The sequence below is a fragment of the Apis cerana genome, linkage group LG8 (assembly GCF_029169275.1).
Source record: "Apis cerana isolate GH-2021 linkage group LG8, AcerK_1.0, whole genome shotgun sequence".
Lineage (NCBI taxonomy): Eukaryota > Metazoa > Arthropoda > Insecta > Hymenoptera > Apidae > Apis > Apis cerana.
Genome location: NC_083859.1, coordinates 11,972,929 through 11,996,373, shown reverse-complemented (window position 1 = coordinate 11,996,373; position 23,445 = coordinate 11,972,929). Strand labels below are relative to the sequence as shown.

General features: G+C 38.5%; 1 protein-coding gene across 1 annotated transcript in view; it reads left to right on the top strand.

The window, feature by feature from the left end:
* The first annotated feature begins 317 nt into the window (after positions 1-317).
* LOC107999930 (myosin heavy chain, muscle) overlaps positions 318-23,445 on the top strand; it is a 43,937-nt gene continuing 20,809 nt past the window's right edge. The window contains exons 1-16 of the mRNA XM_062079036.1: positions 318-753; positions 845-2,536; positions 2,644-3,143; positions 4,509-4,652; positions 5,529-5,685; positions 5,769-5,995; positions 6,082-6,145; positions 6,425-6,523; positions 9,884-9,987; positions 11,299-11,436; positions 11,524-11,793; positions 12,369-12,539; positions 17,883-18,062; positions 18,149-18,567; positions 20,347-20,467; positions 22,494-22,757. Of these exons, the coding sequence (XP_061935020.1) occupies positions 2,937-3,143; positions 4,509-4,652; positions 5,529-5,685; positions 5,769-5,995; positions 6,082-6,145; positions 6,425-6,523; positions 9,884-9,987; positions 11,299-11,436; positions 11,524-11,793; positions 12,369-12,539; positions 17,883-18,062; positions 18,149-18,567; positions 20,347-20,467; positions 22,494-22,757 (2,565 nt within the window). The 5' untranslated portion in view covers positions 318-753; positions 845-2,536; positions 2,644-2,936. The remainder of the gene's footprint in view (positions 754-844; positions 2,537-2,643; positions 3,144-4,508; positions 4,653-5,528; positions 5,686-5,768; positions 5,996-6,081; positions 6,146-6,424; positions 6,524-9,883; positions 9,988-11,298; positions 11,437-11,523; positions 11,794-12,368; positions 12,540-17,882; positions 18,063-18,148; positions 18,568-20,346; positions 20,468-22,493; positions 22,758-23,445) is intronic.

Below are 23,445 nucleotides of genomic sequence, written 5' to 3'. Positions count from 1 at the left end.
GGAGAAAACGAGCCCGTTGAAAGTGGTCGGCTGTCTTCTTTCCACGTCTATTTTCATCTCACTCGGCCGATCGAGGCGGTTGTAGCTTTCCGTGGCCACCCCTTGTCACACTTTTGGTATCATCTCCACCTAAAAAGGTAGATTGGCCCAGGAACTAACGTGCTCTCTTATTGGCCGAAATGACGGACCAATCGTCGAGCTCGTTATATTCTAGGATCACGTTGCACGCGCTTATATTGGGAGCCCCCGCTCGTTTCCCCGACAGAACGGCTCTCTAACGTAAGTGCACAACGTCGGTGTTCATTCGATCGTTAGCTTTTTTTTCTCTTTTTTTTCTCTCTCTTTTTCTCTCTCTCTCTCTCCTCTTTTCTTGCCTTTTCTTTTTTTTTCTTTTCTTTTCTTTTCTCTTCTCTTTTCTTCTCTTCTCTTCTCTTTTTTGTTCTTGTTCTTTTCTTTCCTTTTTTTTTCTTTTTTTTTAATCTCGATTACGCGGACGATACGAGAGAAGATCGAACGAGATCTCGACGAGACGACGCGTTTCGCGAACGATCACGGCAATTTGGAGAAAGAAAAAGCGAAAAGGGAGACGTAGGATAGAAGAAGAGGAAGAGGAAGAAAAAGAAGAAAAGTTTGAAATTTTGATTTATCGAAGAAAGAAAGAAAAATAAATAAATAAATAAATAAATAAATAAAGAAATAAGTAAATAAATAAATAAATAAATAAATAAATAGAGAAAAGAGAATATCGTGATGGTGAGAGAAGAGCCTAGTCCGATTCGCGGTGTGTAGTGATATCTTCAGTATTGTCTCCGATATTGAAAAAAATCGTTAATTTTTTCCAAAGGATATTTAGGTGTTAGGTAAAAAAAAAAAAAAAAGAAAAAAAAGAAAAAAGGGATAAGTGAGAGATTCATCGTTCGAAACTCTTTCTCTCGAGAAAAGAGAGAAAGAGAGACAATCGTGAGGACACAGTTGAGATTTGATCAGTGATTTTTCGAGCTTATGCCTCGAACGTGTGAATGACATTGGTTCTCGAGGTGGAATTCATTCCTTATTCTATTACTAAGGATCTATATCGACTCGACGCGAAAGAGAGAAAGGAATAAAATATTTTGTGCGCGACCATTCTTCTTTCCTTTTCTGGTGAACAGTGATTTTTTTTTCTTTCTTTTCTTTCCTCTCATCCCCCCCCCCTTCTTCGCGATAATAATCATCTCGATTATTCTCTACATTATCTTTCTCCCTCGTGCCCCATATACTTACCCTTTACTCGTATCCATCGATCGGTTTATCGGTCCATGTATTACACGTGAAAAAGGCGTACAATATATGTACGTACGAGAAGTGGAATCGCTCGAACGAGGGAGGGGAGGGAAGGTTACAGTTGCACGAGTTTGAAACAGCCGCCTCTTCGTGCGATTGGTGATCAACATCCGGAGGGAATAGTGCGCTGTGCTCCCCGACAAAACCCTCTCCCGTTTTTCCCGGGATCGAGAATAATCGACACTTCGCGGATCCAGCCTCGCTATACGTGTTTTAAAATAAAAAGTGTCACGTGTTGTTACAAGTTTTACAAGTTTTCGTTCGTCGTCGTTTGGGATAAGGATTCGATAAATCTCAAGATTTTTGTTCTCGGTTTTTACGCCGCGCTCGAAACGTTTTTCTTTTTTTTCTTTTTCTTCCTCCTTCCTTCTTTTCCTCTCTTCTCCCCATTAGGATTCTATTTTTTTTTCTTTCCTTATCGAGCGAACTCGAAGAAGCGACGAGTCGAAGGAAAAGTGCGTGAAAATACGTAGAACGTGACCGAAGGGAGAATCGAGAACGATAAAGGTGCAGTGCTCCGCGCCATCTTGCTTCCGTTGTGCCGCCCCGTTTCAGAACCGTGTTGCTTTTTTTGGACCGGTCGAAACGAATCGCTGGTGTATCGTTTCAGTCTGTTTCGATCGATCGTTAAATCGTATCTTTTTCGAAAACAACCTCTCGCGTCGCGTATTTATTTTTGCAATGTTTCGTTTTTATTTTTCCATATTTAACGCGTCATCATTTTCGATTATTAACGCCTTTTCGATTCGTACAATCGTGCATATTCTTCTTTCGCATAAATTCGAGAATTCATAAGTTGGAAATAAATATTATTCCGTAAATATTTTTTTCATTCTCTCTTCTTCTTCTTCTTCTTTCGTTGCACAATATATTTTATTACGCGACTTCCGGTTGGCCATCGAAGAGTAATAGAGTTACGCAACACGCGTATTCGCTCTCTCTCTGTGATTTACATAATAAAATAATCTGATAATACCAGTACTATAATAATAATAATAATAATAATAATAATAATAATAATAACAATAATAACAATAATAATAATAATATATCTTTTGAATCGAAAAGATTTCGAAAAGATTCGATAGATATTCCTCCCTTCTAAATTCTTCCGTATTATTGCCGTGATTACAAAAAAATAAAAAAAATAATAAATTTATCAGACGGAGAAAGAGATAGATAAGGAATAGAATTACGAAGAAAGGTTACCGTGGTAACGTTAATTTAGATATATATATATAGAGGGGGGATAGAGGAGGTGTGGAAGTGGGTTGGTCGGCGTGGAAGCGGCCTAATAATAACCGATTGTTTGTAAAATAGGGCCGCGCAGAACGTGCCGCCAGAAGTAGTCCGTCCGCCGCCGAATTCTCCGAGGAACGAGGATAAGAGCGAAGGAACGAAGTGACAAGCAAGTTTCTTCCCACCCTGTGTGCGCGTGCGAGTGCGATACGTGGGAAAACAACGACGTAGAGAAGGCACGTAGACCTTCCGAGAGGAGCGAGAGGGAGAGACGGATATTGGAGGAAAGCGGAAAGAAAGAGGGAGAGAGAGAGAGAGAGAGAGAGGAAGAGAAGGAAATCCATACATCCCGCGAGTGGAAATAAGAATCGAAGATGCCGAAGCCGAAGCCGCAAGAAGGAGAGGATCCCGATCCAACCCCGTACCTCTTCGTCTCCCTTGAGCAGAAGAGAATCGATCAGACGAAACCTTACGACGCGAAAAAGGCATGCTGGGTACCGGACGAGAAAGAGGGCTACGTTCTTGGCGAGATCAAGGCGACCAAGGGTGATGTCGTTTCCGTTGGCTTACCTGGCGGCGAGGTAATTTACAATTTTTCCTTTATCCACACGGAATTTTTATTCATCCCCGCCGCGATTAAAACAGGATCGATATTTCTTAAAATGCTCGACGAGTCGGTCTTCGTTCCAATTATCGCGCAACGAAACGAAAGCAAAAAATAATTTATAAAACATTTTATCTTCCGATTACACAAAATTCGTATTCATTTCCGTCGCGTTTAAAACTGGATCAATATTTCTTAAATGCTCGACGAGCCGGTCTCCGTTCATCTCTATCTATCGCGCGAAACGAAAGCAAAAAAAAAAAAAAAAATACAAGAGAGAAGATCCGTGGTATCGAACGGTCGAGATTCTATTTTCGGAGAGGAGTGTAAAAAGCGTTCGCAGTATTGAAGTCGATTCGCTTCTCTCTTTTCGACGATATATATATATATATATTATAAACGAAAAGGAAACGAGATATATAATAATAACATTCGATAATTCGTGTAACGTCGGGAGATAGAATTTGGTGGGAATTTTAATAGAATTAGCGGAAGTTCGGAGGCGCGGATAAAAATAGCGAACGAGTACGTCTGTTTTCGGTTTTTTCTCGGTATTGTGTCGGTGATTTGGGTAGGAGCGGTTATTTTTGCCCGGCGCGGGACACCGCGGTGATGCGTGCGCCCGGTGTACGAAATACCACCACCACCACGGCACTATGCGCGTTTCAATTACATAATGGTTCAGCAAACCCTGCGCCTTCTCTTCTCCCCCGTCAACCGATGCCGAAATGCTATTGTTAGCATGCTCGCCACCATTGGTAATAATAAATTGAAACGTCAGTTCGCGAAACGCGGGTCGATATATTTTTGGAGCGTCGAAACCGAAACGAGAAGACGAGACCAGATAGAACGAACGGATGTAGGAAACGGATATATATATATAACGTATATATATATATATATATACACGTTAATATCGTTTCTCGATTCGATCGCTCCTTGTAATTTATTCGATAAAAATTTTGATTTTTTTTTTACTCTATTTTTATTATTATCGATGAACGATTATTAAAAAGAATAATAATAATAAAATAACGAGGAGACGTGAAAAATTGGTGAGAAATTTCGTAGGAAAAAAAATAAGAGAAACGAATTAGAACGAAATATGTAAAGAAAGAATGCCCGTGCAGACGAAACAATTCCGCAAGGAGCAATTGGCCCAAGTGAATCCGCCGAAATACGAAAAAACGGAAGATATGGCCGATTTGACGTTCCTGAACGAGGCATCCGTGTTGCACAACTTGAAACAACGTTACTACAGCAATTTGATTTACGTAAGTTGCATTTTATTCTACCTACACTAATCCCTTTTTTCTCTCTCTCTTTTCCATGGGGGAAATAGACCAAGGACTTCAAAAAGGACCAATTGCAACAAGTAAACCCACCGAAATATGAGAAATGCGAGGATATGTCGAATTTAACTTATCTCAACGATGCTTCGGTCCTGCACAATTTGAAGCAACGTTACTACGCCAAACTTATTTACGTAAGATTGTTTCACCCCGGCAAAAAAAAAAAAAAAAAGAAAACGTTTCCCCGTTTCTTTTTTCTTTTTTCTTTCGTGTTTTCGTTTCATCGCCCTCCACTGTAAATCGAGACGAATCCGTGGATCGGCTGTGCACGAACGAAAACGTTGGACAAAGACACCGCATTGACGTGTCACCACGTTTTTTCTCTTCTTCTTCTTCTTCTTCTTCTTCCAATAAAATCCATCCCAGGCTATTTGAGAATTGCATGTTCTTTCGAGAAATTTCGATTCTCACCCGCCATGCTGCGTTTATGCAATTTTTTTTGCAAAACGCGTCGTTTTACAAAACACGTACACGTGTGACGACGTACCTTTCTCTCTCTCCTTCTCCTTTCTTTTTCTCAAAAAATTGGAAACAATCGCCTTCGTCCGATTATCCTTTTTACGATCGTTTTCGCATCGTTCCGTTTCTCTTCCAAAACAAGAAGAAACGAGTTTGATCGAGTTTTGAAATTCTCGTATCAGGACACGAGATATTTCTTTTTTTTTCCCCTCCCTTCGCCACGAATTTGCCTCGCACTAATGCCCAGTATCATTGAAAAATCGATGACGATGATGATGAAAAACCGAGGCATCTCGTGCGATTTCTCGAAACGACGATTTCCATTCGTCTCGCGCGTTCTACTCTATCCTTTTCCCGGAAAAGAGAACGACGCTTTGCGAATCAAGAAACTAAAAAAAAGAAAGAAGAGATGGAAAAAATCTCGAACATCGATCGACGAACAGAGATCGTCTATATCTTAATTAATGAATTAATAAATGTTTTGTTTTCGTTTTTTCCTTTTCCACAAAATTTTTTTCTCTCTCACAACGTTCGATTTCGTGAATTTTCAGACCTACTCTGGCCTCTTCTGTGTAGCTATTAACCCCTACAAAAGATTCCCCGTATACACCCAAAGATGCGCAAAACTTTATCGAGGCAAAAGGCGTAACGAGGTGCCACCTCACATTTTCGCCATTTCCGACGGAGCTTACGTCAATATGCTTACCAGTAAGATACGCGTATATCGTTTGTTTTCGAGCAAGCGGAAGGATCTTGGAACGATATCTCCCTCCCCCTCTTCTTCTTTACAGACAGTGAGAATCAGTCCATGTTGATCACCGGTGAGTCTGGTGCCGGGAAGACTGAGAACACGAAGAAAGTAATCGCGTACTTCGCCACCGTCGGTGCCTCGACCAAGAAATCGGACGATCCAACCCAAAAGAAAGGCTCTCTGGAAGATCAGGTCGTTCAAACGAACCCTGTCCTGGAAGCGTTCGGCAATGCCAAGACCGTCCGTAACGACAACTCTTCGCGTTTCGTAAGTATATTTCCTCCTCTATTTATATACTCGCCGCATACACGAGATACTCGATTCGATTGAAATTTAAAATTAACGTTGAACAGGGTAAATTCATCCGTATCCACTTTGGACCTTCTGGAAAATTGGCCGGTGCCGATATCGAGACATGTAAGTTTTTAACCCACGTATTATTTATTTATTTTTTCTCTCTCTATCTCTATACACGCGTGTACATTAACACGCGGACCGAGACGTAGTTGGCTTCGATCCATTATTCGTATTCGTAAACGTCGATCGAACGTTTGATTTTCTTTCGACGATGATCTTGCCTCCGTTTGCGAAACGATTGCGTCACCATCAATTTCGAAAGAAATTGCATGTCGTTTGCAATTTATTTATATATACATAGTATATTTGTACATTTTTGTTAATTATCGATCGTTACAGATCTGCTGGAAAAGGCTCGTGTCATCTCGCAACAAGCTTTGGAACGCTCTTATCACATTTTCTACCAAATGATGTCAGGCTCGGTTGCTGGATTAAAGGGTAAGACTATTCGATTTCGATAATTTCGAGAGATCGTGATATACATACAAATTCGAGATGATATAAGCGTTTTAATACAGATTTTTTTTTCATTTTTAAAAGCAGCGATTTATCTGGCGTAATATTCTCTTACTTTAGGAAGGTAACTTCGGATCAGAGAGAGAGAATAGTCGAGGAAATGAAATGAAAAATAGATAATAGATTCGAATTTGTCCTATTTGTCGTCCACTTTGTCGAACGCAAAGTAAATTTGAGTAATAATCGAGAGATTTCACGATTTCGAAGTATATATATTATATATATATACTTCGTTCACAGGAAAAAAAAAGAATCGTTTCCATTTAATCTTCCTCCTACTCTCGCTTTCCAATCAAGGAAAAAGGTTTAATTAAAAGAACGCGCAATGATATTCGATCGACTCTCGTTACGAGAACAAGGGGCAAACACGACGACACGCATTTATCCATTTTTCCAGTCGGCTGATTTCTTGATGATATTTTGTTTGATCCTCGATTCCATGTATGTAGAAATGTGCTGCCTCACGAACGACATCCACGACTACGTGTTCGTCTCTCAGGGCAAGACAACGATACCAAATGTTGACGACGGCGAGGAGTGTACTTTGACAGACGTAAGAACCCGACGATCATGCCATCTACGGGACTACGCATCGCTCACTTTGAACCTTTCTCTTTCTCTGTCTCTCTCTTTGTCGCCTTCTTTCTCCCCCCTTTCCTTACCCCTCTTATTCTCGCTGTACATCAACAACACCACCACCACCACTCCGCCTAAAAATATTCTTTTACAGCTTCTCTCATTCTCTTGTTTGTTATTTCTTTATTTCGATTTAGATCGCACTCCTCTCCTCGTAGGATCGTTTGTTGTTTTCGCAGGAAATACGAAGGTCGGAAAAATACAAAGGTCGCGCGATATGTACACACGAAATTTTCGTTGAGAAAAATTTTTATTACGACCTTAGTATCTTTCTCGACGTGGCAACGATCCCTAATCGTTAATTACGTTAATCAACGTCCTTTTAAAGTACAGGACTTTTTTATTGTATGTATAAGTAGTTCCCCCAACAGGAAAGTCGGTGAGAAGGCGCTAAAAGAGAAGAGAACGGTATCTCAAAGAGCTGTATACCGTATGCTGCGTATCTCACTCCTGTCTAATTACCCTTATTTAATGAAAATTAATATTGGAATCAAATTGTTCTAAATTGTCCGACGCCAAGAAAAAAAAAGATATTAAATTATTAAATTATTAAATTATTAAATTATCGTTAAAATTAAAATGTATCTTTTTATCCGTATCCAAGATGCGGAGGAAGACAATTTAGAACAAGAAAAAACAACGTCTATAGGGCAACGTTGTGCGCGACACGCATTAACAAATTCAACGAATTTGTTCTTGGAAGGACAAAATCGCCCTCTCTTTCGACGATACGTATGAAATTAGACACACCTCGTAGATATACCCCGTAGATATGTAGATATCCAAAGGAAAGCCACCAGGAAACATGGCACCCTCGCCTGGTAGTTGTAATTGTACCCGCATGTTTTTTTTCTCTCTTTCTTGGTCACGGTATAGAAATGTTGCTGTTGTCCAACAACATCCATGACTACTACTTTGTGTCGCAAGGCAAGACGACTATCCCTGGCCTTGATGATGGCGAGGAACTTTTAATCACTGATGTAAGTGCTTCCTTTTGACCGGTCAAGCACTCTTTTTCTTCTCTCTCCAGCGATATTCGAGATCGAGGACGAGTTCGCTTTTTTTTTCTCGAGAACGAGGACTCGGAAAAGGAAAAGATTATTTTTCAAATCGCGAACAATTTTCGTCTCGAATAATGCTGATATAATTAATATTAATAAATTCCTTAGCTAGCAATCTCTATCTTTTTCTACAGAAGCGAAAACGACACTTCCAGCTTCGTGTTCTTGTCTTTGATTTTTTGAGTAATATTTTTGCCGATACATACGTATGTGCTGAGATTTGTTTATCATTGTTTGCCATGTATTCTTTCTCTTTATCTCTCTTTCTCTTTCTCTTTTTCTCCTTTATTATTTCAGCTCATCGACGCTCATCATTACTTCTTTATTAAAATATAACCAACTCTATTCTGTTTAACAGCATATACACGTACACATACACATATAAGTTTAAATAATGTTTAGCGGCACAAGAACGGCGACACAAGGCGGATACAACAATATACTATCCACTATTTTTTGTTGGCTTCTCATTTTCTTATTCTCTACTATTTTCCTGTACTGTTCTTTCTTTCTTTCTTTCTTTCTCTCTCTCTTTCTTCCTTCCTTTCTCTTTAGCCTTTATACTTTAGTTTTATACTCTTTTTTCACTCTCTCTTCTTTCTTCTCTCTCTCTCTCTCTCTATTGCTCTTCTTCTTTCAGCTTCTTCTGTCGCAAATCATTTGGCACGTGTCTATCCACTCTTTCTCTCTTTCTCTCACGCTCGGCCTGCGATCGCTCCCTCGAGATCTTCGAGATATATCTTTATTAGTATGGTGTATATATATATATATATATATATATTTGGTGTATATATATATTTAACGTAACGGAAAAAAGAGGTACAAAAACAGATGGAGAGCGATCGCGAGTCGTGGGTATACACAAGTGACCGTGAACGATACCAACGCTCGAACAAAAGCAGACAGCTTGAAAACGTGAACGAAATAATGCAGAATTAACCTTGCTGAGCAACCGGATCGGGGACTATTGGTACATTAGCCAGGGTAAGACCAGAATTCCGGGAGTCAACGACGCCGCGGACATGGAAGAAACGGACGTAAGTCCAACCCCAGGGTGTGCAAAAAAATCTCGACCAACTTTTCACGTCGCTTTCCACCTCCCCTTCCCCCTCCTTCTCCTTCTTCTTCCTTTTTCTGCCCCTCCTTCTCCTCGAATCGAAGGCGGGCGATGGAAAAAGTTGGGCCGAGGTTTTCGTCACCCCCTCGCGCCCCGCCTGCGAAAGCTTGCTGCCGCCGCAATCGGGGTGCGGGGAGATTGGGGGAGGAAAGGAATCGGAAGGATTGGATTCGAGATGAGAAAAGATTCGAACCCCCACGGCACCCGCTCCCCGATCAGCTCCGACTCACTTTTTCTCTCTCGCCAGCATTTCTCTCGGCTCGTTTTGCACCAAATATTCGTTCGAACAGAGAATCGATCTATACGATCGGTATATGTGTATATAACGATATCGAGTTTTAATCGAAAACTTTTCTTTTTTTCTATCTATGTATCTGTCTTTCTTTTTTTTTTTTTTTTTTAAGGAAATCAAACGCGTATCCAAGATGCGATATTTATAATATTTATTTTCTTCGAAATGTTTCACAGACATGTGTCTCTTGTCCGACAACATATACGATTATGTTAACGTATCTCAAGGAAAAATCACGATCCCCAACGTCGACGATGGCGAGGAATGTATACTGACGGACGTAAGTCCTAAAAACGATTCAATTTCTCCCTATATATATATATATTTCCTTTTATCCGTTTCTCCGTAGTAGTGGATAAGTAGTCATTCGAACACCTTCTCTACGAAAATTAAATCGACCGAGTTTATTAGTTCGATCGAGTTTTTCCTCCTATTTTTCCCACGTGTTTATATATATATATATAATTCAATTTTATACTTATTCGATAATTTTCGACTAATTATCGAATTTCTCCAGATATCCAATTAGTAGTAGATACTTTTTTTCTTCACTCGTTTATTGAAATTCCACATGTACATAATGTCTGGATATTACCGTAGTGCATATGCTACGACTGTACCGTCCAATTCCAACCTATTTTCTACCTAATTTTTCGTAGTTGTTTATGCGAATCCGATTTATACGGTATTCGCGTGACGAAAGGTTCGTTTTCCGGCCTTGAGACGGAGCCGAAATCGAAATGGATGGCGAAAGCGACGATTCGAAAACTCGAACCGATAACGAATCTCGTCGTCGATCCTCTTCTCGCTTCGTTTCGCTTCGAAACGAAACGGATTCGACTCGTAAACCGAGCGAACGATCATCGTAAGAAACGATTTTTTTATCCTTCTACTTTTTCTTCATCTTCTTCTTTTTATTCTTCTTCGTTGTCTTCTTTCGTTACTTTTGATTGATTTTTTATTTTTTTCTTTTTTCTTTTTTTTTTTTTTGTATAGAAAAGCACAAATTTATAGATAACGATACGAGCTTGCTTTTGCTTTTGCTTTTGCTTTTTCATTTTCTTCTTCTTCTTCTTTTTTCTTTTTTTTTTTCTAACATAAATCGAAGCTTCATTCGTCGCAGCTTTCTCGTACAATTTTCAACATCAGCTTCGCTGCAAAAAAATGTTGCTTATTATTTCGCATGGAAATGTTACAAAGAGACTATCATCAAAGTTCCTTTTTTTTTTTTTTTTTTTAAATTGTTCGACATATGACAATTCTTCATGCGCATAGTTCAACATATAGTCTCTTTGAAAGAACGATCGGGAAGAAGATTCCATTTTCCGGCTTTACGTTCCCTCGTCGTTATCCTTGCGTGCTTCTACTAACCACTACCACGTTATAATTTTAATAAAATATATTATCGTGTCAACGTCGTATCAGAAGTTGCGCAATTTTTCTCTCTTCTCTTTTCTCTTTCTTTTTTTCTTTTTTCATCAATCGTAGTAGAAAAACGAAAAAAAAAAAAAAAAAGAACTTCTGATACGAGAATCGAGCGCGTGTTTTTTTTTTAATAGATTTCTTTATTTTTTTCTCGTTCGAACGATAGCAAGCCTTCGACGTACTGGGCTTCACCCAAGAGGAGAAGAACGACATCTACAAGATCACTGCCGCTGTGATGCATATGGGTGGTATGAAGTTCAAGCAAAGGGGTCGAGAGGAACAGGCCGAAGCCGATGGTACAGAGGTATTTATCGCTCTTCTGATTCCCTTAAATTAATTTTTCCCCTCCTGAAATACGAAATCGGGATGCTAATGTTCTTTTTGGATGCAGGAAGGTGAACGCGTGGCCAAATTGTTGGGTTGCGACTGTGCCGATCTTTACAAGAACTTGTTGAAACCAAGGATCAAGGTCGGTAACGAGTTCGTCACGCAAGGTCGTAACAAGGATCAGGTTGCGTATTCGGTGGGCGCCATGTCGAAAGCCATGTTCGACAGGTTGTTCAAATGGTTGGTGAAAAAATGTAACGAGACTTTGGACACGAAGCAAAAGAGGCAACACTTCATCGGTGTACTGGATATTGCCGGTTTTGAGATCTTTGATGTAAGTTTCCTCCTCCACCATTTTCTTTTTCTTCTAATGAAACATCGTATCTCGGACAAAGATGAATTATCGAATCGTGTTGGCGATTTTATTAAAAATTTATTTTTTTCTTCTCTCGTAAAATCGCCAACGCGATGACAGCAGAACGGAAGAAGAAAATCGTTATCAGTGATGGGCAAAATTTTAAAAGTTGAAGTTACGAATAAAGTTACTTTCGTGATTTATCGTTTTCGAAACGTGATAATAATCGAGATGACCGAGATCGTTGTACGAAAAACGGATCGAAAATTACAATAGCTACGAGTAAACATTATTCGAGCATTTTAATAAGTAATTTATTCGAAGTAACTTTATTCGAGATTTTTAACTGATTATATTTTTCGATGCCCAGCTCCGAACGTTCGATTTCACAGGAACACATTAACGCGATAAGTAACGCGATTTACAGGGAGTAAAATTGGTTGGGATAAAACGTGGATACGGGGGAAACGTTTAAGATTCGTTTAATCGATTAAAGGAAAAAAATTTCTTCCCAATTTCATCGCGAAAATGTTTCTAATCCTCGTTTCATTCAGTATAACGGTTTCGAGCAACTGTGTATCAACTTCACGAACGAGAAACTGCAACAATTCTTCAATCATCACATGTTCGTCCTCGAGCAAGAGGAGTATAAGAAAGAGGGTATCGTCTGGCAATTTATCGACTTTGGAATGGACTTGGCTGCCTGTATCGAACTGATCGAGAAGGTAGCCCCTGTGTACAGAAATAATCAAATGTCAATCTTTCCAACTTTGGTTACGTTTTTCACCGTAGTTACCGTTTGTCGATAAACTCGTCATCTCGTTAGGAGATGTCATGTATGTGTTTTCCACAAATGGTAGATCATCGTTTTTTCCTTCTTCTCGAATGCGTTCCAATTAGAACGTAGAGTACTTTTTCTCTAGATTCTCCAATATGTATGTACGTATACATTTTTACGATGCGTATTTTTATTTAACGCAACGTATTTTTATTCCCCGAATTCCATTTTTCTTAGAGATCTATTTTTCGTTAGATAATCTTCCGATCCTTTTTTTTTTTTCCTTTTTTAAATAGATGTAATTTCATCGTATTTTCCCTCCACGTACGTTTGTATGTCTCGTTTATATTTCTAAAAATTTCTTTCCATTTCATGTGTTCTTCCTCCAATCTAATTCTCTCTCGAACAGTGTGCGCATGTCTAGACGAATATTCCACCTTTCGAGGTACGCGTTTGCGCGTAGAGCATGATCCTCCATTTTAGAAGATCCAAGCGAAACACTTGGTCACAGCGTTGTCTCGATAGACGCAGGAAGAGGTTAAGAGTATGATCCCGAGAAAGGAGAAAGTGAAAACGAGGTACATACGTTTATAATTATCGTAATATTTCGATCGAAAATATGATAAAACAGTGGACTTCACGTAGTTACATAGAAACTTGTGGTTGGTGATTATTAATAAGTAGTTGATTAATCCTCGTTGAAAATCAGACACGATTTCAACTGTCCATCGAGAAACAGGACGGTGTAAGAAACGGCTTCGTCTGAAAAATGGGACGGACCGAAAATGTAGTTGATTTGTTCTCGGTTGGTAGAGAAAGTAAACTAATACGTTGAACGATTAGTTATAGAAACGTGAAAAGTAAGGGAAAAGTGTATCGAATATGTTATTTGCGTTACACCCGATACACGCTTTCCTTCGATACACATTGATAAATTGAAATATTTGCCGCTCGAATAATTTTATTTCAATTTTCGTTCTTAAAAATAGTTTTTTCTCTTTCTCTCTCTTTGCGATTTATGCAAATATTTGAATTTATCATTTTTCCACGTTTCTTTTCGTAAATAACAACAAAATAAATTTGTAATCTCGGGAAGTGACGATACCCGATAATACGCCTTTTTGTAAACAGGGTGTTTACAAAAGTACTGTTGCAAATCGAGAAAAAGATCGATCGACGATTAGAATTTGCTCGGTAATGTAAAAAAAACGAATTAAGGAAATTTCATCGTCTTTCCCTTTAATTTTTATTTTTCCTCGTTGCGAATGATATTTGTGAAATTTTGTATATCGATCGATCGATCGATAATATCTTATCCTCGTGTCGAAAACAAAAAGAACGAAACAAAAAGCGAGGATAAGTTGTACGTGTAGTAGCGTAGCGTATCCTCGAAAAGAGAAACGGACGATCGAGGAGAGAAAAAAAAAAAAATTGACAAAGACGTAAATAGACGATATCGATATTCGAAAAGCATGGCTGATTCTTGCTCGAACAGTTCAACAGCTTCGAGCAACTGTGCATCAACTTCACCAATGAGAAGCTTCAACAATTCTTCAATCATCACATGTTCGTCCTCGAACAAGAGGAATATACAAAGGAGGGCATTCACTGGGAATTCATAGACTTTGGCATGGATCTCCTCGCGTGTATCGAATTGATCGAGAAGGTACAAAAAGACGGATGAACCGATCGAATGGCAACGGACCAAATGACGGATCCACCCATTAAAAGATAAAAAAAAATAATAAAAAAATAAGCAAAAAACGAAACATAAGAGTGCAGCAGCGTAAACGATCCACAGAAAGACCGGTTGGATCTTTGATAAAACGCAAAACTTAACGCTTATTGAGGCAAATAGTGATCGTCCACTGTTTTCTTGGGTTGATCGCAAACCATATTTCTCATTTTTTTTTTTTGTTTTTTTCCCCTCATCCCCCATTTTTTTTGTATTGTTGCCCTTTATTAAAATCGTGTGATTTCGCGTTTCGCAGTGAGAAGCAAGCAATTTTTTCGTGTCTCGCTTAGGCATCTCTTACATTCGGTTGTATTGATTTCGATCCACTCAAATCCTGTAACTATCGATCGTTAACTAAATTTCTCCTCCCTCCCGATATTTATCGTCTCGTAAGTAAGTTGTAATATAGATGTGCCGTAATCAAAGGAAAATGAAATTTTTTTAATTACCATGTTCCTTCCGGATATTGCTTTCGTTTGCAAATTTTCCATCATCGCCTTTTGTTCTATCTTTTTTTTTTCTTTCTTTTTGTTTTTATCTATATTTAATTGTTTTTGAACAGTTACATACACAGTAGTTTCATATTTTGGGTGGTAAATCGTACGCGTATCGTAAGCATATATATACTCCCTTCTTACGCAAGGATAATTTATTTCAACGTTTACGCTTTTTAAATCATGAAATTCCTTTCTTTTTTTTTTTTTAATATGCCACCATAAAATAAACGCATAGGATTAAATTCGATCTATCGAACACATCTATTTACGCGTCTTTGCAGCTTTCATGGATAGCTTTATTAAAATCTATACGCGTATAAAAAAGAGAATCGAGCATATATTTTCGTTTTTCGACTTTCGAAATACTAATGAAGGCTACAAAGATCCCGTAACGTATTTGGTAAACGACTCGGTTGTTTCACGCTCTGATGATTTTTCTCTTCTCTTCTCCCCTCTCACCCGCCCCTCTTCCGCTGTGCCACCCATTACTTTACGCGCGTATGCTATTACAAATGCGACAGTTCAACGGCTTTGAGCAACTGTGTATCAACTTCACGAACGAGAAACTGCAACAATTCTTCAATCATCACATGTTCGTCCTCGAGCAAGAGGAATACAAGAAAGAAGGGATCGTCTGGCAATTTATCGACTTTGGGATGGACTTGGCCTCTTGTATCGAACTGATCGAGAAGGTATTCCCGCACGCAAAGGCGAAAAGACAAAAGTCTAGCGAGAATGTGAAAAGATACGATACACGAGAAAAGCGAAAAAAAAAAAATTGGAGAAGGGCTGACCAAAATTGGCGATGGACCGAACCAGCAAGCTTTTCCATCTAAAAAAAAAGATAGACAAAAATATCTCACAAACCTCTTTGGACCGGTTTGAACCGCTCTTGGATATTTTGCGCTCTCGTCTTTTTTTTCTCACGCTTATCTTATCTTATCTTCTCTTCTTCGTATTACTTTCCTAAATAATTATTCGTCGTTTATCGTTTTTTCGCTACCCTTCGGAACATTTCGAAAGGTATTCGATACATTTACCTTGTTGTTTATTTTGTTGTGCTTCTCCCTCTCGCTCTCTCTCGTTTCTTTTTTTTTTTGTTTGAAAAACCCCTCTTGTGCAACTCTTCCTCTTTCGATCCGTCTATTCAAAAAAGACGATCCAAATTTTCATCGAGCACGGTTCAATCTTCTGTCTATTCGTTGTTCGAATAGAATTGAAATGAAAACTGAGTTCGAAAGAACGTTTTTTTGGATTATATATATAACGAAATTAATTTAATAACGTGAATTTCGAACCGAGCTCAAATTCATTATTTATTTTATATATATATTCTGTATATCATAATTCTGCATAATTCACTGCCCCTGCCCCCCTGTATCCCCCCTTGTTTTGTCTTTATCCTTCGTAATCATCGATCGACAAGAATTTCATCGGAATCGATCGATAAATGAAAATTTTAACTTTGAAAACCAAAGCTCGTCGATCTACGATCGATCGTTCGGCTTATGAATTAATTAATTAATTAATCTTATATTTGTTGTACCTCCCTTTTTTTTTTTTAGCTTTGCAAGTCTGCTCCTTTGAATATTTAGATATAAAAAAGAAAAAAATGAATAGATCGATAACATTGATAATCGTCTCGTGTAAAAATGATTATAATATATATATATATATATATATATATATTATAATCTTAAAGCAGACTTGACGCAGAGCGAGAAATCCTTAAGTAACTCGTGTGTCTCATGGTCATGCTTAAATGACATACCCTGTGAAAGAAAAAGAAAATTTGTAAAAAAAGAAAGAAAAAAAAAAAGAAAAAAAAATAAATCCCCAATATTTTTTGTTGTTGTTGTTTGTGTAAGCAGCATTAATGACAGCTGTCTTTTTTTTTACCTTTGTTCTCTGTTTGCTTTCTCTCCCCCCCTCCTTGGTCTCGAGCAGTTCAACAGTTTCGAGCAACTGTGCATCAACTTCACCAACGAAAAGCTTCAACAATTCTTCAATCACCACATGTTCATTCTCGAACAAGAAGAATACAAACGCGAAGGGATCGAATGGACTTTCATTGACTTTGGCATGGATCTGCAACAAACGATCGATTTAATCGAGAAGGTATTGCAATATCACGCATCACCGCATGGAACGGCAGGAACGAAAGGTCGACAGCTTCGAAAAATAGAGAAAGAAAAAAAAGGCAAAAAAAAAAAAAAAGAAAAAAATAGAAAGAAAGAAAAATAGAAATCTCATCAGCATGGCAATAAGCGATGACGCGTATTGTATGGCGCGTAATTTCCATTATTTTGCTTCGTTACACTAATCTTGCTCTTCGACAGGTTGGTTTCGTATTGCTTCATTCGTTCATTTTTTCCTCGCGCATCTCATACTCTATCTCTTTCTTAATTTTGCTCTTAATTCTCTCTCTTTCTCTAATGTTTTATGCTTTCCAAGCTTATTTTATAAAGAGAATTCTCGCAAACGTCGCGTCGTTGTTCCAATAAAGAGCGACAGATGCGAGAAGACGAATTAAATTTTGATCGATTTTTTTTTCAAGCGTGTTAAAAAAGAATCGAGATATATAAAGGTAAAGAAAAATGGAATGCGTGATCAAGTTATCGACGACCCTCCAAACGATAATCCACGCTTCTAAAGCTTTCCTTGTTTTTTTGTGTGTGTTACATGGTGATACCAGCATGCACACGTGTGTTTGAATTATCGTGCTCGTTGTCGGTGAGTAAAATAAGAAAAAAAAAGGAAAATTGATCGGTCGAAATTCATTATTACATCTTTTCGATTTTTTAAATTTATTATACTCGGAAATTTATTCGATGCAATTCGTTTTAGCAATTCTTCCTTGGATACGAATGAAAACGTATCGACAAAGAATAATTTTATCGACCGAACAATTTCAACGTTTCGTGATAATCGAGAGTAACGTGAATTAATTTTCCACAATTTTTTTTTTTTTTATTACACCGTATTGGAACGTTACTCTCAAGGAAAAAAAAAAACCAAACTAAGATCGAAATATCTTTTTTTCCCTGCTCGAATCTAGCCTATGGGTATCCTGTCGATTCTTGAAGAAGAATCTATGTTCCCGAAAGCGACGGACAAAACGTTTGAGGAGAAGCTGAACAACAATCACCTTGGCAAGAGTCCTAATTATTTGAAACCGAAACCACCGAAACCGGGCCAGCAACCGGCTCACTTCGCTATCGGCCATTATGCCGGAAACGTACGTTTATTATTATTATTATTTTCATCAATAATAATTATTTTATCCTTCTCTGAACAAACGTTGAAATGTCATGTTGCGCACAGGTACCTTACAATATCACGGGTTGGCTGGAGAAGAACAAGGATCCGTTGAACGACACGGTGGTCGACCAATTCAAAAAATCCGGGAACAAACTGTTGGTGGAGATATTCGCCGATCATCCCGGACAGTCGGGCGATGCTGGTGGTGGCGGTGGCGGCAAAGGTGGACGCGGCAAGAAGGGCGGTGGCTTCTCCACGGTCTCTTCGTCCTACAGGGAACAATTGAACAATCTGATGACCACTCTCAGAGCCACCCAGCCTCACTTCGTCCGTTGTATCATCCCCAACGAGATGAAGCAGCCGGGTGTCATAGATTCTCACCTTGTCATGCATCAATTGACTTGTAACGGTGTACTTGAGGGCATTCGTATTTGTCGTAAAGGATTCCCCAACAGGATGGTCTATCCTGACTTCAAATTACGGTAAGTAAATTCTCTTTCTCTTCTCTTTCTCTTTCTCTTTCTCTTTCTATGTATACGCGTATTATAGTTCGAACAGTATTTTGTTCTATACGTATATACACAGGATTGTGTCCTTGGATCAACCTCTTAGCACACTCGCCCGAGTTAATTCGTAAACAGTTTTTTTGCAGTTTTTCTATATAAACAACCGAATATACTCGTTAGAATGTCGTCTTATTTTCTTTCGCCCATAAAAAGTTTCGTCGTAAAAATTTTATTTTTCGATATTTTTTTGATCCTTTTCAAGGTTTTTTTTTGTTATTCGAATTATTCGGTAAACGGAGTAGACGCAATTACTTTAAACTTTTTTGCATAAAATTATTTTTTTTTTTTTTAAGATTTGTTAACGTTCTTTTAACAAAAATAGAGAATAAAAAAATTGGTGGAAAAACTATTATTTTTGAATTTTTAATTGGTTCATTAAGAGGTTAAACGATCGATCGGTACGTTGTTACGTGTAAAAATAAGAAAAGGAACGTTATACATTATGAACATGAATTCGTAGTTTTAATAAAAATATGAAACGTAAAGTTCGCGAAAGATGGATCCATATGGTGGGGTGAAGCGAGTGTGTATGGTCGTTAGAACGTCGAAAACCGAGATAAAGATGAAATAACGTTCTTTTCTTATCTTTATTACGTAGAATATACTTAGAATATACTGGTATATTGTTCAATTCAAAAACATTCTGTGTATATATACGTACATATTTATATATATATATTTTTTTTATTTCGTATATTATGCTCGACAAGGACAAATTTTATCTCGAATTACGCGGCACGAAACGCTACTTACATTGACCGTTGGAAGAGTTGGAAAAGTTAAAAAAGGGGGAATTTATAGAAGAACGAATAGAAGGATCGTAAAATGATATTTTATATTGTGATCGTACAGTTACATGATCTTAGCACCGGCTGCGATGGCAAACGAGCCGGATCCAAAGAAAGCCGCGCAAAAATGTTTCGACGAAGTCGGCCTCGATCCGGACATGTACAGGATTGGTCACACTAAGGCTAGTTGCATTTCTCGAACGAAATGAATTTTTTTCTTTGCATTTTTCTCCGTCCCACCTCTTTCTCGTCGATTTTTTTTTCGTCTACCTTTCTCGATAATCTCGATGACAAGATCGATTTTATTTCATTTAATCCCCTAGTCGACAAATTGGATACCGTTTCTTTCTCTTTTTTTCTTTCTCTCTTTCTTTTCTTTTCTTTTTTTTTAATTTCGAATCTATCTCTTGGATGAATCGCGACTCACTTAACTCTAGATACGTTTCTCCAGAATTATCGATTACTCGTAATAATAAGTATAACGGTATCCAATTGTTATCTGTGAATTGTCCCCTCTCCCCTGATACGTAGATCTATGTCTATACATATATATGTATGTGAGTATATGACTCGAAAGCATCGAATGTTTATCTCTGCCCCCCCCCCCACCCTCTTTTTACATTCACTTAGAAAGATATTCGTAGATATTCGTTATTACACCCCCGTTGTGTGTGACCCTTCTACTCCCCCCTGTAGAAAATATTAAAATAGGAAGAAGAGTGTCGCGGAATCGAGGGACGAACGCGCAGAGGCAGGCAGGAATTCGATAAAAAAGAAAATATTACATTGAATCGATACGGGATTTCTTTCACCCTGTGTATGTAATAGTAGTAATAGTAGTAGTAGCAATGGCCCGTAACGTCACCACCTTTGTTTTTCTTTGCCCCTCCGGCGTTTACCCATCCAGGTACAAGATTCTTGCACCGGCGGCGGTTGACAAGGTGGCTTCCGACCCGAAGAAGGCTGCTGAGGCGATTTTGGAATCGACCGGTCTTGATCCCGATCAGTATCGTCTTGGACACACCAAGGCATGTTACGCCCCCATTAGAGAGAGATCGCATCCGATTCTCGAAGCTTATCTCGCACCCGATTCCTCGATCGTACACAATACGCGCAGCGCGCCTTCTATATAGTCATTGCATTAATCCAATTGGAAAAATTAAAAATCTTATTAAAATTTTATTAAAATACTTAATTATGGTTCAATCCGTTTTTCATATAATAAAATTTCTTATACCTTTTATAGCCAGAGTTGGCCATTAATCCAGTTGAAAAAATTGAAAATTTTAATAATAAAATTGGTTCAAGAAATTCAATTTATTAAAATGCTCGGTTATAGTCCGATCCGTTTCTCGCATAATAAATCAGAATTTGGCTTCTGTATGATCAGAGTTGGCCGTTAATCCAATTGGAAAAGTTAAAAATTTGAAATAAAGTTAATTCAAGTAATTTAATTAAAATACTGAATAAATAATTTATTCGTAGATATTATAGCCGATCTCGTACAATAACAAACCAAAAAGATTGGAAAAAAAGGAGGAAGATAAAAACGGCGCGCTGTCCGTATCGATCGATCAAACGTTTATTTCGCAGGAATACGTGTATATGTTTCTATGAGCGTTTAAAATAATCGATGCTGCCTGGCAATAAATGCAACAAGTGCGAATCAGTGTATCTAACCAAAGAGGAGAATATCGTAATTCAAGGTTGATTTACGAATCACGATCACTTAATTTTAAATTTTTTTAACCCCCCAAACCCGAACGAAATTATCAATGCGCCGCCGTATCGCCAATTTTATCTTGGAATTTTCCATTTTTTTTTTTTTTGCCCACGACAAATATTTGAATGGAAAATGATACGGATACGGAGCGTGAACCTCTCTCCACCATCTCTCGATTCAACCAGTTTTAACAACCAGAATAAGGCTGGAACTCTCATAGAACGAGTGAATGAATCTCTCTGAGAACGAATAACTCTCGGATGCAAGTAAATGTAAAGCGTTTGGTAGCCGAGGGTACGAGATCAATAATAAGACGGATCTCGCTCTCTGACCCCCTCCCCTACCCCCTTTCTCACGTATCAACAAAGTGATAGAAGAATCACGTATAATAATAATAATAATAATAATAAATGTTTAACCACGTGTGATGATTTTTTTTCTCTCTTTGTTTTTTATTCGTTGTGGCAACCATCCCAACCACAAATAAAACGAACCGCCGCAGATACAAAATTCTGTGCGCCAATGCCATCAAAGAACCTTGCGACCCGCAAAAGGCGACCCAACTGATTCTGGACGCGATCAATCTGGAACCCGAGTTGTATCGTATGGGCAATACCAAGGTATTGGACGCCTTTGGTTTGTTATAAACGGCGTGGCTGTTGCACTCTATCCATCGTCGAAAACTTTCGATCCTTCAACTTCCTCCAACGTTTTTCTCTTCCAATTTTTTTCCTTTTATTTCGACGCGATAATAAAATATCCAATGTGAGCTCTCCTCTTTCTTTCTCTCTCTCCTCTCGAAGTGTAAAGAATCGAAATTGGAAGAGATCGAAGGGAGGATCGAAAGTTGAAGTTTCTTATTAATCCACGCTGCGCGATGTACATCATCACGGAGCTGCAACCACGATTACTACGCCTGTTTTTCGCTCGGCATATCGCGGCAGAGAGGTAACTTTCGCCTCGCTTTTATTAATATCCCGGATTATTCTTTCCTCTCGGACCGTTGTAACCCCATTGTTTTTTAATCCTCGATTTTTTTTTATCGTCGATGCTTTTCTTCTTCTCCTCGCCTCCTGCTTCCACGAGTTTTGCATGACGATCCTTCTAGATAAAGTAGCATCTAAACTAGACGAACAAGAACGCTCGTTACTTTGGTTACTTAAGGGGGGGGAACTAATGAGAAAGAATGTTTGAATGAAAATACATACGATTGGGAGAGGAAAATTTTGGAAAAAGTAATCAAAGTAATGGTCGAAATTGAGTAAGAGACCGATGGACGAGACTAATGGAAGATATTTGGCCCTGTTCGGCCCGTGTTCGAAACGCAACAGGTATTCTTCCGTGCCGGAGTGTTGGGTCAGATGGAAGAGTTCCGTGACGAACGATTGAGCAAAATCGTGTCCTGGATGCAAGCCTACATCAGAGGCTACCTGTCGAGAAAGGATTACAAGAAGCTGCAGGAGCAACGTTTGGCTTTGGTCGTGGTGCAAAGAAATTTGAGGAAGTATCTGCAAATTCGTACTTGGCCGTGGTGGAAGTTGTGGCAGAAAGTTAAACCTCTCCTCAACGTAACTCGTATCGAGGACGAGCTTGCCGTGAGTCTCTTCATTCCATTTATTTTTAAAATTTTTTCAAAAGTCCTCCATCGACGTGTATTTCTTTCTTTTCTTTTCTTTTTTTTTCTTTTTTCAAAATCCATCTTATCTCACTCGCGATTAACACTCTCTGTAAAATTTTGATTCCTCTGACAACTTTCGCGACTATCGTTACACGATTCTTTTTGTAAAATTTTTCAGCAATTGTGCATACACAATGTGTGCAGTATCGTATTATTAATATTCGTCGGACCAAGTGCAACGAAGCGACGAGTATTTTTAATCGATAACGAAATCGATTTCGATTCGATCTCTGGCAGAAGCACAAGCACGTTTCACATCTTTTTTATTGTTGACGACGTCTCGAGGGTAACGTCTCGAGGGTATCGCGATATTTATGGGAAAAAATTGCGGATCGTTTCGCCTCGCCTATTCTTCTCTCTCTCTCTCTCTCTCTCGTAGGAAGGTTCATCGTTTCGAAAGAAGAGACTTGGACCGAGACGACGATTTCTTTTCTTCGTTCCCTCGTCGTTTCTCCTTTTCGCTTCTGGTTGGCGATTCGATATAAATTTAATTTAATCGAAAAATCGTGATACGTCGATTACGATTGTAATATCGTTGTAACGTCCGATCATCGCCGATCGAAATTATCGTTATGAAAGAATCGAAGCTAACCTATTTTTTTAAC